The sequence below is a fragment of the Mobula birostris genome, chromosome 7 (genome assembly GCF_030028105.1).
Source record: "Mobula birostris isolate sMobBir1 chromosome 7, sMobBir1.hap1, whole genome shotgun sequence".
Lineage (NCBI taxonomy): Eukaryota > Metazoa > Chordata > Chondrichthyes > Myliobatiformes > Myliobatidae > Mobula > Mobula birostris.
The window spans coordinates 98,323,466-98,343,777 of record NC_092376.1 but is presented as its reverse complement, the minus strand read 5'-3'; the positions used below and the strand labels follow the sequence as shown (position 1 = coordinate 98,343,777).

General features: G+C 43.4%; 1 protein-coding gene across 1 annotated transcript in view; it reads left to right on the top strand.

Moving 5' to 3' along the window:
* lcp2a (lymphocyte cytosolic protein 2a) overlaps nt 1-20,312 on the top strand; it is a 207,920-nt gene that overhangs the window by 185,361 nt on the left and 2,247 nt on the right. Inside the window, exons 18-20 of the mRNA XM_072263528.1 lie at nt 5,554-5,654; nt 8,195-8,269; nt 19,309-19,464. Coding sequence (XP_072119629.1) covers nt 5,554-5,654; nt 8,195-8,269; nt 19,309-19,464 — 332 coding nt within the window. The remainder of the gene's footprint in view (nt 1-5,553; nt 5,655-8,194; nt 8,270-19,308; nt 19,465-20,312) is intronic.

Below are 20,312 nucleotides of genomic sequence, written 5' to 3'. Positions count from 1 at the left end.
CCCACCGATCTCCCTCCTGGCACTTATCCTTGTAAATGGAACAAGTGCTACACATGCCCTTACACTTCCTCCCTCACTACCATTCAGGGCCCCAGACAGTCCTTCCAGGTGAGGCGACACTTCACCTGTGAGTCAGCTGGTGTGATGTACTGCGTCCGGTGCTCCTGCTGTGGCCTTCTGTATATTGGTGAGACCCGACGCAGACTGGGAGACCGTTTCGCTGAACACCTACTCTCTGTCCGCCGGAGAAAGCAGGATCTCCCAGTGGCCACACATTTTAATTCCATGTCCCATTTCCATTCTGATATGTCTATCCACAGCCCGCTCTACTGTCAAGATGAAGCCACACTCAGGTTGGAGGAACAACACCTTATATTCCATCTGGTTAGCCTCCAACCTGAGGGCATGAACATTGATTTCTCTAACTTCCGTTAGTGCCCCTCCCCTTCATACCCGATCCCTTATTTATTTATTAATTATTTTTCCTCCATTTTTTCTCCCTCTGTTCCTCTCACTATAACTCCTTGCCCATCCTCTGGGCTCACCTCCCCCTTTTCTTTCTCCCTGGGCCTCCTGTCCCATGATCCTCTCCCTTCTCCAGCCTTGTGTCCCTTTTGCCAATCCACTTTCCAGCTCTTGGCTCCATCCCTCCACCTCCTGTCTTCTCCTATCATTTCGGATCTCCCCCTCCCCCTCCCACTTTCAAATCTCTTACTATCTCTTCTTTCAGTTAGTCCTGACAAAGGGTCTCGGCCTGAAATGTCGACTGTACCTCTTCCTATAGATGCTGCCTGGCCTGCTGCATTCACCAGTATTTTTTGTGTATGTTGCGGACATTTTATTTTAGCAGTTTTCTGCAAATGCTTTGTGTCCTTTTAGTAAAGTTTGATAGACTAATGTTTTGACTTCAGCTGAGGTAAGGAGTATTTGCTCAAGCTAAGAATGTTGTGCCAGCTGATTGCAGGGGGAATCAGATTTCTGAATGACAGTAGTCTGGTTTGTGGTCTTTTGTTAGTGGGTGTGTAGAAGAGCACAAGGGAAGATGCTCGGAGGATCCCACCTGAAGGGGAGATCCTATTGTAAGAAGTGCTTTGTGTCGATGAATGGTTCAAAGGAGGAAGTGCCAATACTCCTGTGTTAGCCAGTTCATTTGAAATGGGCTTTGAGGGAAGTTCAAACTGTGGCTAGTGTCTTTCATGCAGAACATGGGTTCAGCGCTTGAGTAGTTAAAGCTCCAACGTGTGCACATTTAGACTGGGCCCATTTTGTATTAACTGTTTGCTAAATTTGAAACCTCCATTCATATACTTCCACTTTAACTTTATGCTGGTGTAAGGTCTGCGTTTTTCGGGCCAACGCTAACAGTGAATGGGGCTGTATACAGGTTTTCCCTGCTATCCGAAAGTAGAGCGTTCCTATGAAACTTTTCCTAAGCCGAAATGGAGTAAAGCGAAGAAGCAATTACCATTAATTTATATGGGAAAAATTTTTGAGTATTCCCAGACCCAAAAAATAACCTACCAAATAACACATAGAAACATAGAAAATAGGTGCAGGAGTAGGCCATTCGGCCCTTCGAGCCTGCACCGCCATTCAGTATGATCATGGCTGATCATCCAACTCAGAACCCTGTACCAGCTTTCCCTCCATACCCCCTGATCCCTTTAGCCACAAGGGCCAATTCTAACTCCCTCTTAAATATAGCCAATGAACTGGCCTCAACTGTTTCCCGTGGCAGAGAATTCCACAGATTCACCACTCTCTGTGTGAAGAAGTTTTTCCTAATCTCGGTCCTAAAAGGCTTCCCCTTTATCCTCAAATTGTGACCTCTCGTTCTGGACTTCCCCAACATCGGGAACAATCTTCCTGCATCTAGCCTGTCCAATCCCTTTAGGATTTTATACGTTTCAATCAGATCCCCCCTCAATCTTCTAAATTCCAACGAGTATTAGCCTAGTTCATCCAGTCTTTCATCATATGAAAGTCCTGCCATCCCAGGAATCAATCTGGTGAACCTTTTTTGTACTCCCTCTATGGCAAGGATGTCTTTCCTCAGATTAGGGGACCAAAACTGCACACAATACTCCAGGTGTGGTCTCACCAAGGCCTTGTACAACTGCAGTAGTACTTCCCTGCTCCTGTACTCAAATCCTCTTGCTATGAATGCCAGCATACCATTCACCATTTTCACCGCCTGCTGTACCTGCATGCCCACTTTCAATGACTGGTGTATAATGACACCCAGGTCTCATTGCACCTCCCCTTTTCCTAATCGGCCACCATTCAGATAATAATCTGTTTTCCTGTTTTTGCCACCAAAGTGGATAACTTCACATTTATCCACATTAAATTGCATCTGCCATGAATTTGCCCACTCACCTAACCTATCCAAGTCACCCTGCATCCTCTTAGCATCCTCCTCGCAGCTAACACTGCCGCCCAGCTTCGTGTCATCCGCAAACTTGGAGATGCTGCATTTAATTCCCTCATCCAAGTCATTAATATATATTGTAAACAACTGGGGTCCCAGCACTGAGCCTTGCGGTTCCCCACTAGTCACTGCCTGCCATTCTGAAAAGGTCCCGTTTATTCCCACTCTTTGCTTCCTGTCTGCCAACCAATTCTCTATCCACATCAATACCTTACCCCCAATACCGTGTGCTTTAAGCTTGCACACTAATCTCCTGTGTGGGACCTTGTCAATAGCCTTTTGAAAATCCAAACCTAAAATAACAGTATCATATAAGCGTAACACCCTTACGAGCTCTCTTAGGCTTTTCTGATACCTTAGGACACATCTTGCTAACGGATGCACAAAATAAATCGAGATAAAGCACAGATGCTCACAGACACAGTTCAAAGCTATGGCGGCTTGATGCTGAGATGCTGAGTGTAGTTCCCGGGGAAGGTGCTTGGCGGTGCCACTCTCGCTGCTCAGGGTGCGCACTGCGTCTATAACGGCTCGCTGCAAAACAAACGCTGAACGCTATTTTCGCTTTTCACCTTTTTTCGTAAAAGCTAAAATCCTCTTCGGATTTCTTTCGGTTAGCAAAAACAGGTACTAATGTAGGACTTTCGTAAAAGCGAAGTGGCGCAAAGCAAACTTTCAAAGAGCGGAGGATACCTGTATACACAACGTTCACTACAATCAATGTTCCTTAATTGGATCATTCCAACCTTCCAGTTTGGCTTAAACCAAATCGTACTGGCCCTGGATGTGTTTTACTTCTCGAAGTTGACCTTCTCACCGCTGGGTCACGTGGCTATTGGCAGAGTTAGCTAGCAAGCCATGTTTGTATTCGACTTGGTGAGAGAGTTGCACTGAAGTTCATCCCTCACATCAGATGCCACTTTTCTACTTTTGATCAGCAGTTATACTTCAAGAGTAGGATATTGCTTGTGAAGTGTTTTGGTGTGTCCTGGGATTGGAAAAGATACAATGTGGATACACTTTGTGATGAGTCCTACAAAGGGAAGCTTCTATAAGGTGATTATTTGGCACTTCAAACATCTGTTAGAGGCAACATTCATTCCCAGGTGAGCTCTTACAGAGATGAAATCAGAGTAAATATTACCAGAAACCTATCAATTGCCTAGAGCTATTTTTCTATGGGAAATGTTTTATGAAAGTCACTTACAACAAAAATATGAAAACTGTGGTAAATTATGACAAAATCAAGACTAGTCATATTTCATATGGCAGCATTACTTGATCATTATCTGTCGTCCTTATAGGCGGTACACTTGCCAATATTGTGAATCTAGATGAAGGTCTCAACTTGAAACATCATCAGTCCACTTGCCTCCACAAATATTGCCTATTTCGTTGAGTTTCTTCAGCAGCATACTTAGTTCTCCACTGTGAAGATAAACTCAGACTCAGGCTTATCTATGATAGCCCATGTTGGCCAATGGCCTCTTCCTCCTCATCTTATGCAATAAAGGGAAAGTGAGACAAAGCTTTCAGGTTTATTTACCTATCTCAGGTACATTGAAACATACAGTGAAATGTGTTCTTTGTACTAACAACCAATACAACTCAGAATGTGCAAGGGCTGCCAGCTATTGTCCAGTTGAGGTGACCTCAGTGAAGCAGTAACAAGCAGAATATGCAGTATGACGTGGCACAGACCCTTATCAGTAGCATGGGCTGACTCTGAGGCTGGGAGATAGAGTGTGATGATGAGCATAAATTTCTTTGTGAGAACAATCCAAGTAGAGATGAAACTTTGTATTTGTGACTGCATCAGGTTTTGGTGAGGACAGTGTTGCACAGAATTTTCTCAGAGAAATTTAGATAGAAGCATGGAACACTGTAGAGCCTGGCTGGGTAAGGTCTTCCTTCTTCTTGCACCTGATTTCCCAGATGACTGAAGTACCACTTACAATGCCATCCACAAAGAGTGTCATAACTTCCGCTTTGAAAGTCAGTTAGTAAATATTGTTTCTGAGAAATTGGCATTAATTAAAGATGATTTAAAAGCATAAAACAAAGCTTCAAAAACTGGAAACCTGAAATAAAACCAGGAATTGTTTAATATATTTGGCCAAGACAGAATTTGCGAAGAAAGAAAAAGTTAACATTTCAGGTTGATTATCTTTCATCGGCACGCTTCTGTTTTGTAAGTAAACAAGAATGGTTGTGTTCAGAAAAAGTGAGCTTCAAAATCAAACCTTATAACAAAAGGTGAATGTGTACTATTGCTAATATCACTGGAAAGATTTCACTCCAAGGTATATCGAAAACACTAAGCTAATTCTTGAGAGGAAGGCTTGGGTTTTTTGAAGAGACATGAAATGGTACAACTTTGGGGACGTACAGTATGTAAGAAAGCATTTTGACTCACTGAGAGTGCTTGATCAATCATCAAGCATCCATTTCCTTCGATCCCATTTGTATTCTCCACACATTCCTAACAACTTCTACCAGACACAGTAACTTTTAATTGGCCATTTGATGACTAATATAATTAGTTCTGTACAACATTGTGAGCCGAAGGGCCTGTTTTTGTGTTGAGCTGCTCAATATTCTGTGCTTTATGTTCTGATTAACTACCAAACCTTCGGTCTTTGAAATGTGGAAGAAACAAGATTACCCAGAGGAAATTTGTTCAGACTCCACAGAGAGTGAACGGGAGGTCCAGCCTGAACTGTCACCATGAGGCAGAAGCTTTGTTCACTATAGCACTCTCCTGGTCTGCCATTCTGATTCAAATCAAATTCACCTACATTACACCATTTTGTTCAGTCCTGTGGACATGGATTTCTAGGCCCTGGTTTGCACTGCCTGAAAAAGTGCTGGAGGTAGATTCAGTATTTATTTTTATGAGGGTCATATACTTGAAACAAAACATTTGTGGGGATAGATGAAAATCAAGCAAATGTACTTAAATGAATACCTTTGTAAAGAGCCAATAAAGGTACTCTTGGCCAAATAGCTGTATGATTGTATAATTGCCTGGTAAAAGCATGCGATGAACCAGTGTCCAAAAGTCCATAGGTAATGTTGCTACGTAACTATCACTTTGGTTGACTTTGCTTTTTTCCACACAGAGGCCAAACAGTCTTTCTCAAGAGGCCCTAATGATGCCAGACCACCCCAGCCTCTACCAATCAATAAAGGCCGATCTGCACCAGCAGCACCACAAGAAGAGGTATGAGAAAAACTGCACTGATGTCATTTTCAATCAAGGAAACACCACCATTCAGCTCTTAACAGTGATTTACAATTCTATCTGTTGCACTGAATGGGAGTGATATTGGTTGTATGCGTTGTTAAACACCAGTTTTCCTCAGCTGATGTAAAGTATACCTTGATACAAATTTGAAGAACAGCAAGGAACTGCTACCATGGCCAATAGTTATCTATCCACTAATATCATTAAACACAAATAAATTGGTTGGTTTTGAATCTGCTGAAGTCTTACCTCATATACTGATCAGGGGTTCCAAACTTCTAGAAAAGCAGCTTTGATAAAAGGAAAAACACTCACACGAGGACTTTCCCAACCTTGGTGAGTCCCAATGAGAAATACAACCAGTGAAGTGATTTTTAAAAGTTTCAAGGGCCACAGCATTCTCCAACACATGACTGTGGGGTAAAGTCCTGATTGGCTGCCTGAGTAGTGATGATTGAGAGATACTGTTTAGCCAGGAACCGGCTCTTCTTCAGATCATGTCACAGGACCAATTACATCCGTCTGTGGGAGCAGACAAGGCCTTACTTTAATGTCACATCTGAAACAATACTCATTCAGTTTGTTCTTAAACACGAGGAAATCTGCAGACGCTGGAATTTCAAGCAACACACATAAAAGTTGCTGGTGAACGCAGCAGGCCAGGCAGCATCTCTAGGAAGAGGTACAGTCGACGTTTCAGGCTGAGACCCTTCGTCAGGACTAACTGAAAGAAGAGCTAGTAAGAGATTTGAGAGGGGGAGGGGGAGATCTGAAATGATAGGAGAAGACAGGAGGGGGAGGGATGGAGCTGAGAGCTGGACAGGTGATTGGCAAAAGGGATATGAGAGGATCATGGGACAGGAGGCCCAGGGAGAAGGAAAAGGGGGAGGGGGGGAAAAACAGAGGATGGGCAAGGGGTATAGTGAGGGGGACACAGGAAGAAAAAGGAGAGAGAGTGAAAAAGAACGTGTGTATATAAATAAATAATGGATGGGATACAAGGGGGAGGTGGGGCATTAGCGGAAGTTTGAGAAGTCAATGTTCATGCCATCAGGTTGGAGGCTACCCAGACGGAATATAAGGTGTTGTTCCTCCAACTGAGCCTTCTAAATATTGGCAAGACCCGACGCAGACTGGGAGATCGTTTCGCTGAACACATACGCTCTGTCTGCCAGAGAAAGCAGGATCTCCCAGTGGCCACACATTTTAATTCCACATCCCATTCCCATTCTGATATTTCTATCCATGGCCTCCTCTACTGTAAAGATGAAGCCACACTCAGGTTAGAGGAACAACACCTTATATTCCGTCTGGGTAGCCTCCAATCTGTTGGTGTGAACATTGACTTCTCAAACTTCCGCTAATGCCCCACCTCTCCCTTGTACCCCAACCATTATTTATTTATATACACACGTTCTTTTTCTCTCTCTCCTTTTTCTTCCTGTGTCCCCCTCACTTATACCCCTTGCCCATCCCCTGTTTTTTTCCCCTCCTCCCCCTTTTCTTTCTCCCTAGGCCTCCTGTCCCATGATCCTCTCATATCCCTTTTGCCAATCACCTGTCCAGCTCTTGGCTCCATCCCTCCCCCTTCTGTCTTCTCCTATCATTTCGGATCTCCCCCTCCCCCTCCCCCTCCCACTCCCACTTTCAAATCTCTTACGAGCTCTTCTTTCAGTTAGTCCTGACGAAGGGTCTCGGCCCAAAATGTCAACTGCACCTCTTCCTAGAGATGCTGCCTGGCCTGCTGCGTTCACCAGCAACTTTTATGTGTGTCAGTTTGTTCTTATCTCTCTGGGATGGGGCTTAAACCTGAAATTGATGACACAGGATTGAGTGTGTGTAGATCAAAGCCTCCATCATGGGCTTTTATCTCTAGGATGGTCAGGACCGAGACCTCCAAACATTGTGACAGTGTCTTGCTGCATTTCTGCCCCAGTACACTTTATTCTTGTGGTGATGCATCACTGAGCCAGAGTGGTAGCACTCTCTCCTCCCTAGAGAGAGTCCTAAAAACCACAAACTTGTTGTGGTTTTGCAGTCTCTTAAGGGATAAGTGCAACATTTAGTTTGCCCTTTCTGTGCACTTCCAAATACAGTCTGATGATGGGTGGCTTGTTTCCTACTGATTGTTACTCATGCCGTAATAAAGCCTCCCAGATCTCCACTGACAATAACTTATTCAACACTACAGAGTTAAAATGCACTGCTTTCAAAACAACTAATTACAGTTACCTCCTGGTTGATGGACTGTCTTTATTTATTTCTGGAGATACAGCTTGGAAAAAGCCCTTCCGGCCCTTCAAGCTGTGCCACCCAGCAACCTTATACTTTTCCCTCATGTAACCTAATGCTATCTAATGGCAGTGTCCTAATGCTCCCTAGAGAACCTATCATTTAATTGGAATAAAATTGTTCATGTTGTTATTTTCCCAGATTTGAGGGGTTGTGCTGTGATTTTTATGACTTGTCTTTGGATAAATGACCATCATTCCCAAGAAAGATTTTTTGCATTTCAGTGTCTTTCCAGAGAGTGGTACGCAGGTTGCATCAGTCGATCAGAAGCTGAATCAGCTCTTCGGCATATTAATGAGGTACTGAAAGTTCTGTTTCTTCAATCAGAACCATCCCACAAGATGAATATTTTCCTTAGAAAGGCACAAATAAATTAATTAATAGACAAACATGAGATTTAACCCAATGCTATGTGTAGGGAATTAGCTCTCCAAGTGAGCAGCACCTACACTATTCCCTCACACATCTAGTCAATCTCATTGAAAATGTTGACTCAGTTTCTACCTTAATCATGGAAGGTAGATTCCACAGCCATACACCTCTGCACAAAGAGGTTTATCTTAACTGTTCTCCATCTTCTACAATTAATCTTGAACAATAAGACCATAAGGTACAGGAGCAGAATTTGGCCATTTGGCCCATTGAATCTGCTCCACCATTTCATCATGGCTGAACTGTTTTCCCTCTCAGCCCCAATCTCCTGCCTTCTCCCCGATTTCCATCATGCTCTGACTAATCAAGTAATCAATGTTTGCATTAAATATACCAAATGACTTGGCCTCCACAGCTGCCTGTGGCAACGAATTCTACAGATTCACTACTCTCTGGCTAAAGAAGTTCCTCCTCATCTCCTTTCTAAAAAGATGCCCCTCTATTCTGAGGCTGTGTTTTCTGGTCTTAGACTCTCCCATCATAGGAAGCATCTTCTCCACATCCACTCTACTGACGCCTTTCAACATTCAATAGGGTTCAATGAAGTCACCCCGCATTCTTTTGAATTCCAGTGAGTACAGGCTCGGAACCATCAAATGCTCCTCATATGACAAGCCATTCAATCCTGGATTCATTTTTGTGAACATCCTTTGAACCCTCTCCAATGTCAGCACATCCCTTCTTAAATAAGGGTCCAAAAATACTCCGTGTTTTATAAAACCTCAACATTATATCCTTGTTTTAAATTCTAGTCCTCTCAAAATGAATGCTAACATTGTATTTGCCTTCGTCACCACTGAATCAACCTGAAAATTAACCTATAGGGAATCATGCGCAAGATCTCCCAAGTCTCTTTGCACCTCAGATTTTAGAATTTTCTCTCCACTTAGAAAATAGTCTACGCTTTTATTTTTTCTACCAAAGTGTGTGACCATGCACTTCCTGACATTGTATTCCATCTGCCATTTCTTTGCCCATTCTCTTAATCTAAGTCCTTTTGTAGCCTTTCTACTTCCTCAAAACTACTTGCCCCTCCACCTATCTTTGTATTGTCCACAAACTTGGCCACAAAGTTATCAATACTTTCCATGATCCCCATACTTTCCACCCTCCAAAAAATGCAACCATGTTGAAACACTTCTACCTTGTCGCCCATAATCTGCCAACATAGCTCCCTCCCTAAACATATTTCGTTTTGCCTGTTTGAACATTGCCACCTTTAAAGTTTTGTCCAAAACTCGCTTTGTCTCCCACATCTATGCTTATTTCTCTCAAAAACCCTTGCTTAAGTTTATCTGATCAGCTTTCTGCCTCTGGTGCAATATTGAAAGAGCTCTCATCAATCTCAAAACAATTACATTCTTTGTGAATGTTTCCTTATGATTTTTTTTAACAGAAAACATCTTGGTGTCTGCTGATCCAAAATCTGCTGCATATGTCATAACCAATATCAGGCCATTTTTCTCCAATGCCGGAGTTAAGCAACCTTTCTAAAATTCCTATTTTTGCTTGAAAGTTCCTTGGTGGCCTCAGCCTTTCCAGCCCTACAACAATTCAAGATCCCTATAACACCACCCCCTCCAACTGGCATTTCTAGCTTCTAATATACAGTGGGTAAAGAGTGGCAAGATTGCGCAGGCGTGTGACGTCAGCCAGTAGAGCGGGAAAGGTTTAAAAAGAAGACCGCCATATCCAGCGGACAGCATTCGGAGCAGGCAGCGGAGTGAGATGGTAGCAGAGTGATAGATCTTTGGCTCAATGGGCTTAGGCGGTAATGGGACGAGACGAGGTAGGTTTACCTGTGTTAATTGCGGAAAGGAAGAATGTGTGTGAGGCCAGTTTTTTGTGTCGGTGTCAGCTGTGGGAAGTCCTGGAGTCTCCCAGCCTCCCGGACGGCCATATCTGCACCCGGTGTGTTGAGCTGCAGCTCCTAAGGGACCGCGTTAGGGAACTGGAGATGCAGCTCGATGACCTTCACCTGGCCAGGGAGAGCGAGGAAGTGAAAGGAAGGAATTATAGGCAAGTGGTTACACCAGGGCCGCGGGAGAGGACAAGTGGGTCACAGTCAGGAGGGGGAGGGGAAGAGTCAGGTACTAGAGAGTAACCCTGTGGCTGTACCCCTTGACAATATGTACTCCTGTTTGAGTACTGTTGGGGGGGGGGGGGGACAGGCTACCTGGGGGAAGCAACAGTGGCCGTGCCTCCGGCACAGAGTCCGGCCCTGTGGCTCAGAAGGGTAGGGAAAGGAAGAGAAAGGCAGTAGTGATAGGGGACTCTATAGTTAGGGGGTCAGACAGGCAATTCTGTGGACGCAGGAAAGAAACTCAGATGGTAGTTTACCTCCCAGGTGTCAGGGTCCGGGATGTTTCACATCGCATCCATGATATCTTGCAGTGGGAGGGAGAACAGCCAGAGGTCATGGTACATATTGGTACCAACAACATAGGTAGGAAAAGAGAGGAGGTCCTGAAATCAGACTGCAGGGAGTTAGGAAGGACGTTGAGAAACATGACCACAAAGTTAGTCATCTCGGGGTACCTGCCTGTGCCATGCGATAGTGAGTATAGGAATAGAGTGAGGGCGAGGATAAATGCGTGGCTAAGGGATTGGAGCAGGGGGGCATGGATTCAGATTTCTGGATCATTGGGACGTCTTTAGCGGCAGGTGTGACCTGTACAAAAAGGATGAGTTGCACTTGAATCCGAGGGGGACCAATATCCTGGCGGGGTGGTTTGCTAAGGGGAGAGTTTAAACTAGAATTATTGGGGGGTGGGAACTGAACTGAAGAGACTGGGAAAGGGGCTGTTGGCTCAAAAATACAGAAAGCTTGGAGACAGTGCGAAAGGGAGGATAGGCAGGTGATAGAGAAAGGACGAGCTCAGACCAATGGTTTGAGATACGTCTACTTTAATGCAAGGAGTGTTGTGAACAAAGTGGATGAGCTTAGAACATGGATCAGTACTTGCAGCTATGATGTTTCAGAAAGGACAGGGAAGGAGGAAAAAAAGTTGGGGGTGTGGCACTGTTGATCAGAGATAGTGTCACGGCTGCAGAAAAGGTGGACGTCATGGAGGGATTGTCTTTGGAGTCTCTGTGAGTGGAGGTTAGGAACAGGAAGGGGTCAATAACTTTACTGGGTGTTTTTATAGGCCGCCCAATAGTAACAGGGATATCGAGAAGCAGACAGGGAAACAGATCCTGGAAAGGTGTAATAATAACAGAGTTGTCGTGATGGGAGATTTTAATTTCCCAAATATTGATTGGGATCTCCCTAGAGCAAGTGCTTTAGATGGGGTGGAGTTTGTTAGGTGTGTTCAGGAAGGTTTCTTGACACAATATGTAGATAAGTGTACAAGAAGAGAGGCTGTACTTGATTTGGTATTGGGAATTAATTTAGATATGTGTCAGATCTCTCAGTAGGAGAGCATTTTGGAGATAGTGATCATAATTCTATCTCCTTTACAATAGCATTGGAGAGAGATAGGAACAGACAAGTTAGAAAAGCACTTAATTGGAGTAAGGGAAATTATGAGGCCATCAGGCAAGAAATTGGAAGCTTAAATTGGGAAGAGATGTTCTCAGGGAAAAGTACGGAAGTAATATGGCAAACGTTCATGGGATATTTGTGTGGAGTTCTGCATAGGTACATTCCAATGAGACAGGGAAGTTATGGTAGGGGACAGGAGCCGTGGTGTACAAAGGCTGTAGTAAATATAGTCAAGCAGAAAAGAAAAGCTTACAAAAGGTTCAGAGAGCTAGGTAATGTTCGAGATCTAGAATATTATAAGGCTAACGGGAAGGAGCTTAAGAATGAAATTAGGAGAGCCAGAAGTGGCCATGAGAAGGCCTTGGCGGGCAGGATTAAGGAAAACCTTCAAGGCATTCTACAAGTATGTGAAGAGCAAGAGGATAAGATGTGAAAGAATAGGACCTATCAATTATGACAGTGGGAAAGTGTGTATGGAACTGGAGGATATAGCAGAGGTACTTAATGAATACTGTACTTCAGTATTCACTATGGAAGAGGGTCTTGGTAATTGTAGTGATGACTTTCAGTGAACTGAAAAGCTTGAGCATGTAGATATTAAGAAAGAGGATGTGTTGAAGCTTTTGGAAAGCATCAAGTTAGATAAATCGCCGGGACCAGATGAGATGTACCCCAGGCTACTTTGGGAGGGAAGGGAGGAGATTGCTGAGCCTCCGGCAATGATCTTTGAATCATTATTGGGGACTGAAGAGGTTCCGGAGGATTGGAGGTTTGCGGATATTGTTCCATTATTCAAGACAGTGAGTCTTACTTCAGTGGTTAGTAAGTTGATGGAGAAGATCCTGAGAGGCAGGATTTATGAACATTTGGAGAGGTATAGTATGATTAGGAATAGTCAGCATGGCTTTGTCAAGGGCAGGTCATGCCTTATAAGCCTGACTGAATTTTTTGAGGATGTGAGAAAACACATTTATGAAGGAAGAGCTGTAGATGTAGTGGAGATGGATTTCAGTAAGGCATTTGATAAGGTACACTGTGCAAGGCTTATTGATAAAGTAGGGAGGCATGGGATCCTAGGGGACATTGCTTTGTGGATCCAGAACTGGCTTGCCCACAGAAGGCAAAGAGTGGTTGTAGACGGGTCAAATTCTGTATCGCAGTCATTGACCAGTGGTGTGCCTCAAAGATCTGTTCTGGGACCTTTAGTCTTCATGGTTTTTATAAATGACCTGGATGAGGAAGTGGAAGGATAGGTTAGTATGTCTGCTGATGACACAAAGGTTGGGGGTTTTGTGGATTGTGTGGAGGGCTGTCAGAGTTTACAGCGGAACATTGATAGGTTACAAAATAGGGCTGAGAAGTGGCAGATGGAGTTCAACCCAGATAAGTGTGTAGTGGTTCATTTTGGTAGGTCAAATATGATGGCGGAATATAGTATTAATGGTAAGACTCTTGGCAGTGTGGAGGATAAGAGAGATCTTGGAGTCTGGGTCCATAGGATGCTCAAAGCAGCTGTGCAGGTTGACTCTGTTTAAGGCACACGGTTTATTGGCCTTCATCAATCATGGAATTGAATTTAGGAGCCAAGAGGTAATGTTGCAGCTATATAGGACCCTGGTCAGACCCCACTTGGAGTACTGTGCTCAGTTCTGGTCGCCTCACTACAGGAAGGATGTGAAGACCATAGAAAGGGTGCAGAGGATATCTACAAGGATGTTGCCTGGATTGGGGAGCATGCTTTATGATGACAGGTTGAATGAACTCGGCCTTTTCTCCTTGGAGTGACGGAGGATGAGAGGTGACCTGATAGAGGTGTATAAGATGATGAGAGGCATTGATCGTGTGGATAGTCAGAGGCTTTTTCTCAGGGCTGAAATGGTGGCCAGAAGAGGGCACAGGTTTAAGGTGCTGGGGAGCAGGTACAGAGGAGATGTCAAGGGTAAGTTTTTTACGCAGAGAATGGTGAGTGCGTGGAATGGGCTGCCAGCAACGGTGGTGGAGGCGGATACAATAGGATCTTTTTAAGAGACTTTTGGATAGGTACTTGGAGCTTAGAAAAATAGTGGGCTATTAGTAACCCTAGTGATTTCTATGGTAGGGGCATGTTTGGTACAACTTTATGGGCCGAAGGGCCTGTATTGTGCTGTATGTTTTCTATGTTTCTATGGATTCTATTTATTTGGACGTGTTGGGACGGCTGCCCCAATTAGCCAAAGTTTCATGGAGATAGTTAAAAAGATCTAAATAAGGACAAAATGAGTAATAAATTATGTATTTAAATCAAGCACAGAACAAATTAGAACACTACCAATAGTACTACAGTACTATAAAGCTGTGCATTAGCTCCTAATAGTTATCAATGGAGGAAGTCATCCAGTGCATTCAATGAACAAAATCAGAGCAGACACTCAGTGCAGATAATGGACTGCCTTCATACAATGCTACATCCTCCAAATCTTTACTTTCATTGTATCATCCAAGATGATTTATGATACCGTCAATTTCTTCATAGGTCCAAACTTGTTGAAATAGTGAAATCGTTTAATTTTCTCTCCCAGCCATTTCTGACATCTCCAAGGTGGTGGGAAGGATGCTGGAGTTAATTATAAAAGATGAAATTACGACACATTTGGATAGCAGTAACAGGATTGGTGCGAGTCAGCATGGATTTACGAAGGGGAAATCGTGCTTGACTAATCTTCTGGAATTTTTTAAGGATGTAATTATGAAAATGGACAAGGGAGAGCCAGTGGATGTAGTGTACCTGGACTTCCAGAAAGCCTTTGATAAAGTCCCACATGGGAGATTAGTGGGCAAAATTAGGGCACATGGTATTGGGGGCAGAGTACTGACATGGATTGAAAATGGGCTGGCTGACAGAAAACAAAGAGTAGCGATTGATGGGTCCTTTTTGGAATGGCAGGCGGTGACCAGTGGGGTACCGCAGGGTTCAGTGCTGGGACCGCAGCTGTTTACAATATATATTAATGATTTAGATGAGGGAATTAAAAGTAACATTAGCAAATTTGCCAATGACACAAAGCTGGGTGGCAGTGTGAAATGTGAGGAGGATGTTATGAGAATGCAGGGTGACTTGGACAGGCTGACTGAGTAGGCAGATGCAAGGCAGATGCAGTTTAATGTGGATAAATGTGAGGTTATCCACTTTGGTGGTAAGAATAGGAAGGCAGATTATTATCTAAATGGAGTCAACTTAGGAAAAGGGGAAGTACAACGAGATCTAGGTGTTCTTGTAGATCAGTCACTGAAAGCAAGCATGCCAGTACAGCAGGCAGTGAAGAAAGCTAATGGCATGCTGGCCTTCATAACAAGGGGAGTTGCGTATGGGAGCAAAGAGGTCCTTCTGCAGCTGTACAGGGCCCTGGTGAGACCACACCTGGAGTACTGTGTGCAGTTTTGGTCTCCAAATTTGAGGAATGACATTCTTGCTATTGAGGGAGTGCAGCGTAGGTTCACAAGATTAACTCCCGGGATGGCGGGACTGTCATATGTCGAAAGATTGGAGCGACTGGGCTTGTATACTCTGGAATTTAGAAGGCTGGGAGGGGACCTTATTGAAACATATAAGATTATTAAAGGATTGGACACGCTGGAAGCAGGAAGCATGTTCCTGCTGATGGGTGAGTCCAGAACCAGAGGCCACAGTTTAAGAATAAGGGGTAGGCCATTTAGAACGGAGTTGAGGAAAAACTTTTTCACCCAGAGAGTGGTGGATGTATGGAATGCTCTGCCCCAGAAGGCTGTGGAGGCCAAGTCTCTGAATGCTTTCAAGAAAGAGATGGATAAAGCTCTTAAAGATAGCAGAATCAAAGATTATGGGGATAAGGCAGGAACTGGATACTGATTGTGGATGATCAGCCATGATCACAGTGAATGGCGGTGCTGGCTTGAAGGGCCGAATAGCCTACTCCTGCACCTATTGTCTATTGGCATAGGATATATATATATATATATATATCCTAAAGAGGAAGGAGTATTCTAAAGACAAGATGACACAACCACAGCTAAAAAAGGAAGTTAAAGCCAACATGAAAGCCAAAGGGAGGGCATATAATAGAGCAAAAATTAGTGGGAAGTAAGGGGATTGGGAAGCTTTTAAATACTAACAGAAGGCAACTAAAAAGTCATTAGGTAGAGATGCAACACATAAGTAATCTAGTCAATAATATTAAAGAAGATAACAAAAGTTTCTTTGGATACATAAAGTGTAAAAGAGAGACAAAAATGGATTTCAGGCCACTGATAAACGGTGCTGGAGAGGTAGTAATGAGGTCAAGGAAACGGCTGACAAACTGAATAAATATTTTGCATCAGTCTTCACTGTGGAAGACATTAGTAGTATGGTGGAAGTTCCAGGTGTCAGGGGTCATGAAGTGTGTGAAGTTACCATTACTAGAGAGAAGGTCATTGGGAAACAGAAAGGCCTGCAGATAGGTAAGTCACCTGGACCAGATAGTCTGCACCCTAGGCTTCTAAAAGAAGTGGCTGAGGAGATTGTGGAGGCATTGGTAAATATTTTTTCAAGAATCACTAGATTCCGAATGATTCTGGAAGACTGGAAAATTGAAAGTGTCACTCCACTTTTCAAGAATGGAAAGAGACAGAAAAAAGGAAATTTAGTTAGTCTGATCTCAGTGGTTGAGTCAATTGTTAAGGATGTGGTTTCGGGGTACTTGAAGGGAGATGATAAAATAGGCCATAGTCAGTATAGTTTCCTCAAGGGAAAATCTTGCCTGACAATCCTTTGAAGAAATAATAAGCAAGATAGGCAAAGGAGAATTGGTTGATGTTGTGTGCTTGGATTTTCAGAAAGCCTTTGATAAGGTGCTACACATGAGGCTGCTTAGCAATCTACGAGCCCATAGAAACACAGGAAAGATTCGAGCATGGATAAAGCAGTGGCTGATTGGTAGAAGGCAAAGAGTGGGAATAAAGAGAATCTTTTCTGGTTGCTGCCGGTGACTAGTGGTGTTCTGCAGGGATCTATGTTGGGACCAATTCTTCTTAAGTTATGTCAATGATTTGGTTGATGGAATTGATGGCTTTGTTGCAAAGTTTGTGGATGATACGAAGAAATGTGGAAGGGCCAATAATTTTGAGGAACTAGGCGGGGTACAGAAGGACAGACAGATTAGGAGAATGGGCAAAGAAATGGCTGATGGAATACAGTGTCAGGAAGTGTATGGTCATACACTTCGGTAAAAGAAATGAAAGGGTTGGCTATTTTCTAAATGGAGAGAAAATATAAAAATCTGAGATGCAAAGGGATTTAGGAGCCCTTTTGCAGGATTCCCTCAAGATTAATTTGCAATTTGAGTCTGTGGTGAGGAAGGCAAGCGCAATGTTAGCATTCATTTCAAGTGGACTGGAATATAAAAGCAAGGATGTAATGTTGAGACTTTATAAAGCACTGATGAGGGCTCAGTTGGAGTATTGTATGCAAATTTGTGCCCCTTACCTGAGAAAGGATGTGCTGAAACTGGAGAGTGTTCAAAGGAGGTTCACAAATGTGATTTCAGGATTAAATGGCTTGTCACATGAAGAGAGTTTGATGCTTCATGGCTGTATTCACTGGAATTTAGAAGAATGAGGGGTGGCCCTAATGGAAACCTATCGCAAGTGAAAGGCCTTGATAGAGTCAATGTGGAAAGGATGGTGGGAGAGTCTAAGACCAGAGGACACAGCCTCAGAATAGCGGGGCATCCTTTTAGAATGGGGATGAGGAGGAATTTCATTAGCCAGAGAGTGGTGAATCCATGGAATTCCTTGCTTGAGGCAGTTGTGGATGCAAAGTCTTTATGTATATTTAAGGCAGAGGCTGATACATTTTATATTGGTCAGGGCATGATGGGTTACGGCTGGAAGGCCGGAGATTGTGGCTGAGAGGAAAAGTAGATCAGCCATGATGAAATGACAGAGTAGACTCGATGGGCCAAAAGGCCTAATTCTACTGCTATATCTTACGAATTTATTTCTGAAACCTTAAGTAAGCTTTTTCCCTCATGACTAGAAAGTAAGCTTTTTTCCTCACAACTTCCATATCTCTTATCAAACATGATTCCTTAACCCACCACTTTTCCCTGCCTCAAAGGGACATATCTATCCAGAACTCCCTTCATATGCTCACTAAAGTAGGGTCTTTTAAGAAACTCTTGGATACATGGAGCTTAGAAAAGTAGAGGACTATGTGGTAGGGTAATTCTCGGCAGTTTCTAGAGTAGATTACATGGTCGGCACAACGTTGTGGGCCAAAGGGCTTGTAATGTACTGTAGATTTCTATGATTCCAAACAACCTCCATATTTCTGTTGTGCATCCATTCCAATTTATGCTTTTCAGTTCCTGCCTGATGGTATCATGATTCTCCTTCCCTAGAAATCAATACTTCCCCATACCATCAGTTCCTATCCCTCTCCAATGGTCTGGGAGATTTTGGTCACTGTCTCCAAAATGCTTACCCACTGAGGGATCTGACACCTGACCTGGTTCATTGCCGAGCAGCAGATCTGGTGTGGCCTCTTCTCTCGTTAGCTTATTGAGTCGAGAACCTTTCGTGGATGCACCTAACAAATTCTACCCCATTCAAACCTTTTGCACTAAGATGGAAATCAATACTAGGGAAGTTGGAGCCCCATCACAACAAGCCTGTTATTTTTGCACCTTTCCAAATCTGCCTCCCAATCTGTTCCTCGGTGTCTCTGTCCCTGTTGGGATGGGGGAAGGGGGTGTTTCTATAGAATACCTCTCCCTTCTTGTTTCTGACTTCCAGCTACACTGACTCAGTAAACATTTACTCCACAACATCTTCTTTTTCTGCAGTTGTGATACTCTCTTATTAACAATACTACACCCCCACACATTTTTATCACCATCCCTGTCCCTTTTTTAAACTTCTCATGCCTGAAACATTGAGCAGCCATTTCTGACCCTGTAACAGCCAAATCTTTGTAATGGCCACAACATCGTAGTTCCATGTACTGACCTATGCTCTAAATTCATCCTTGTTCCTGATACCCACTGACTGCAATTTTGCCCTTTCCCTCAGTGACTGCATCTGCCTATATACTAACTGCCCCATTGTCTGACATATCCTTCTGGTTCCTATTCCTCTGCAAAATAAGTTGAAACTCTCCTCAATAGCTCTTGGAAATCTGCCCCAATGATACTGCTGTAGCTTTCCCTGGAAGGTCTTCCCTGCCCCCCACAGTATCCAAAGGGGTGTGATTGTTATTGTGTCAAGTAGTCTAATGCTGAAAATCACTAAGGGCTGCAGCTCAATAATATGATTCATCGTGATGTTTGATGATGGACACTCTTACACTCTGCAGCAAACTGTACCATCTTTTGCCACTGGGATCTCCCAGTATTACTGACTTTCAGTTCATATATTGCTTTTCAGGATGGGACATTCTTAGTCAGAGACAGCTCACGGAGAAACAGTGAACACCCTTTTGTCCTGATGGTACTGTACGGGGACAAGGTATACAACATTCAAATCCGCTATCAGGCAGACGTCGCTATGTACCTGTTGGGAACTGGACTCAGAGGAAAGGAAGTGAGTTGAGTAGTATCTCATATGTTTTTCTTGTGTTTATTTCATAGAATAATAGAGAACATTTAGCAGACAAATAGGGCACTTGGCCCGGCCAATCAGCATCAATGTCTATACACTAGTTAATGGTCATTATTCCTTATTCAATTGGCAATACCTCCTAAACTCTTCCACAATATGAGTAAACTACCCTGAACTGTATCAAAACTACTTATCCCAACCAGTACTTTGAAATTGCAGAGATTCTAGAAAGAATCTCACAGTTTGGGAGGTCCCATGAGTTAAGATTAGAGCTCTGAAGTACATAACTATCTACCTGACAGCTGTAGGGAAAATTCTGGAAAATATTTTTAAGGAAATGGTAACAGAGCACTTAGGTAATAGTCCTGATGAAGGGTCTCGGCCCAAAATGTCAACTGTACCTCTTCCTAGAGATGCTGGCCAGACTGCTGCGTTCACCAGCAACTTTTATGCGTGTTGTTAGGTAATAGTATCTGGATTAGGCAGGATCAGCGTGGTTTAATGAAAGGGAGATCATGTCACTGGCATGGATCGAGGACTGGTTAATAGGCAGATAACAATAAGATTAAATTTTGGGCTAGGTGCATGTAAATAAGGTGCCAAAGGACTGGTGATAGAGCCCAGCTGTTCAGAACCTGTTCAGAATTCTGAACAAAATTGTAATGTAGGCAAGTTTGCTGATAACAAAAACACCATGTGGTTGTGTGAAGGTTACAGAGCATTTGCAGGGAAATAAAATTTGGCTAACAGATTGGCCAGGAACATGACCAAAGAAATACTATGTAGAAACGTCTGGTCAGGTCACTCATCTGAGTGCTACTGGTTCCATG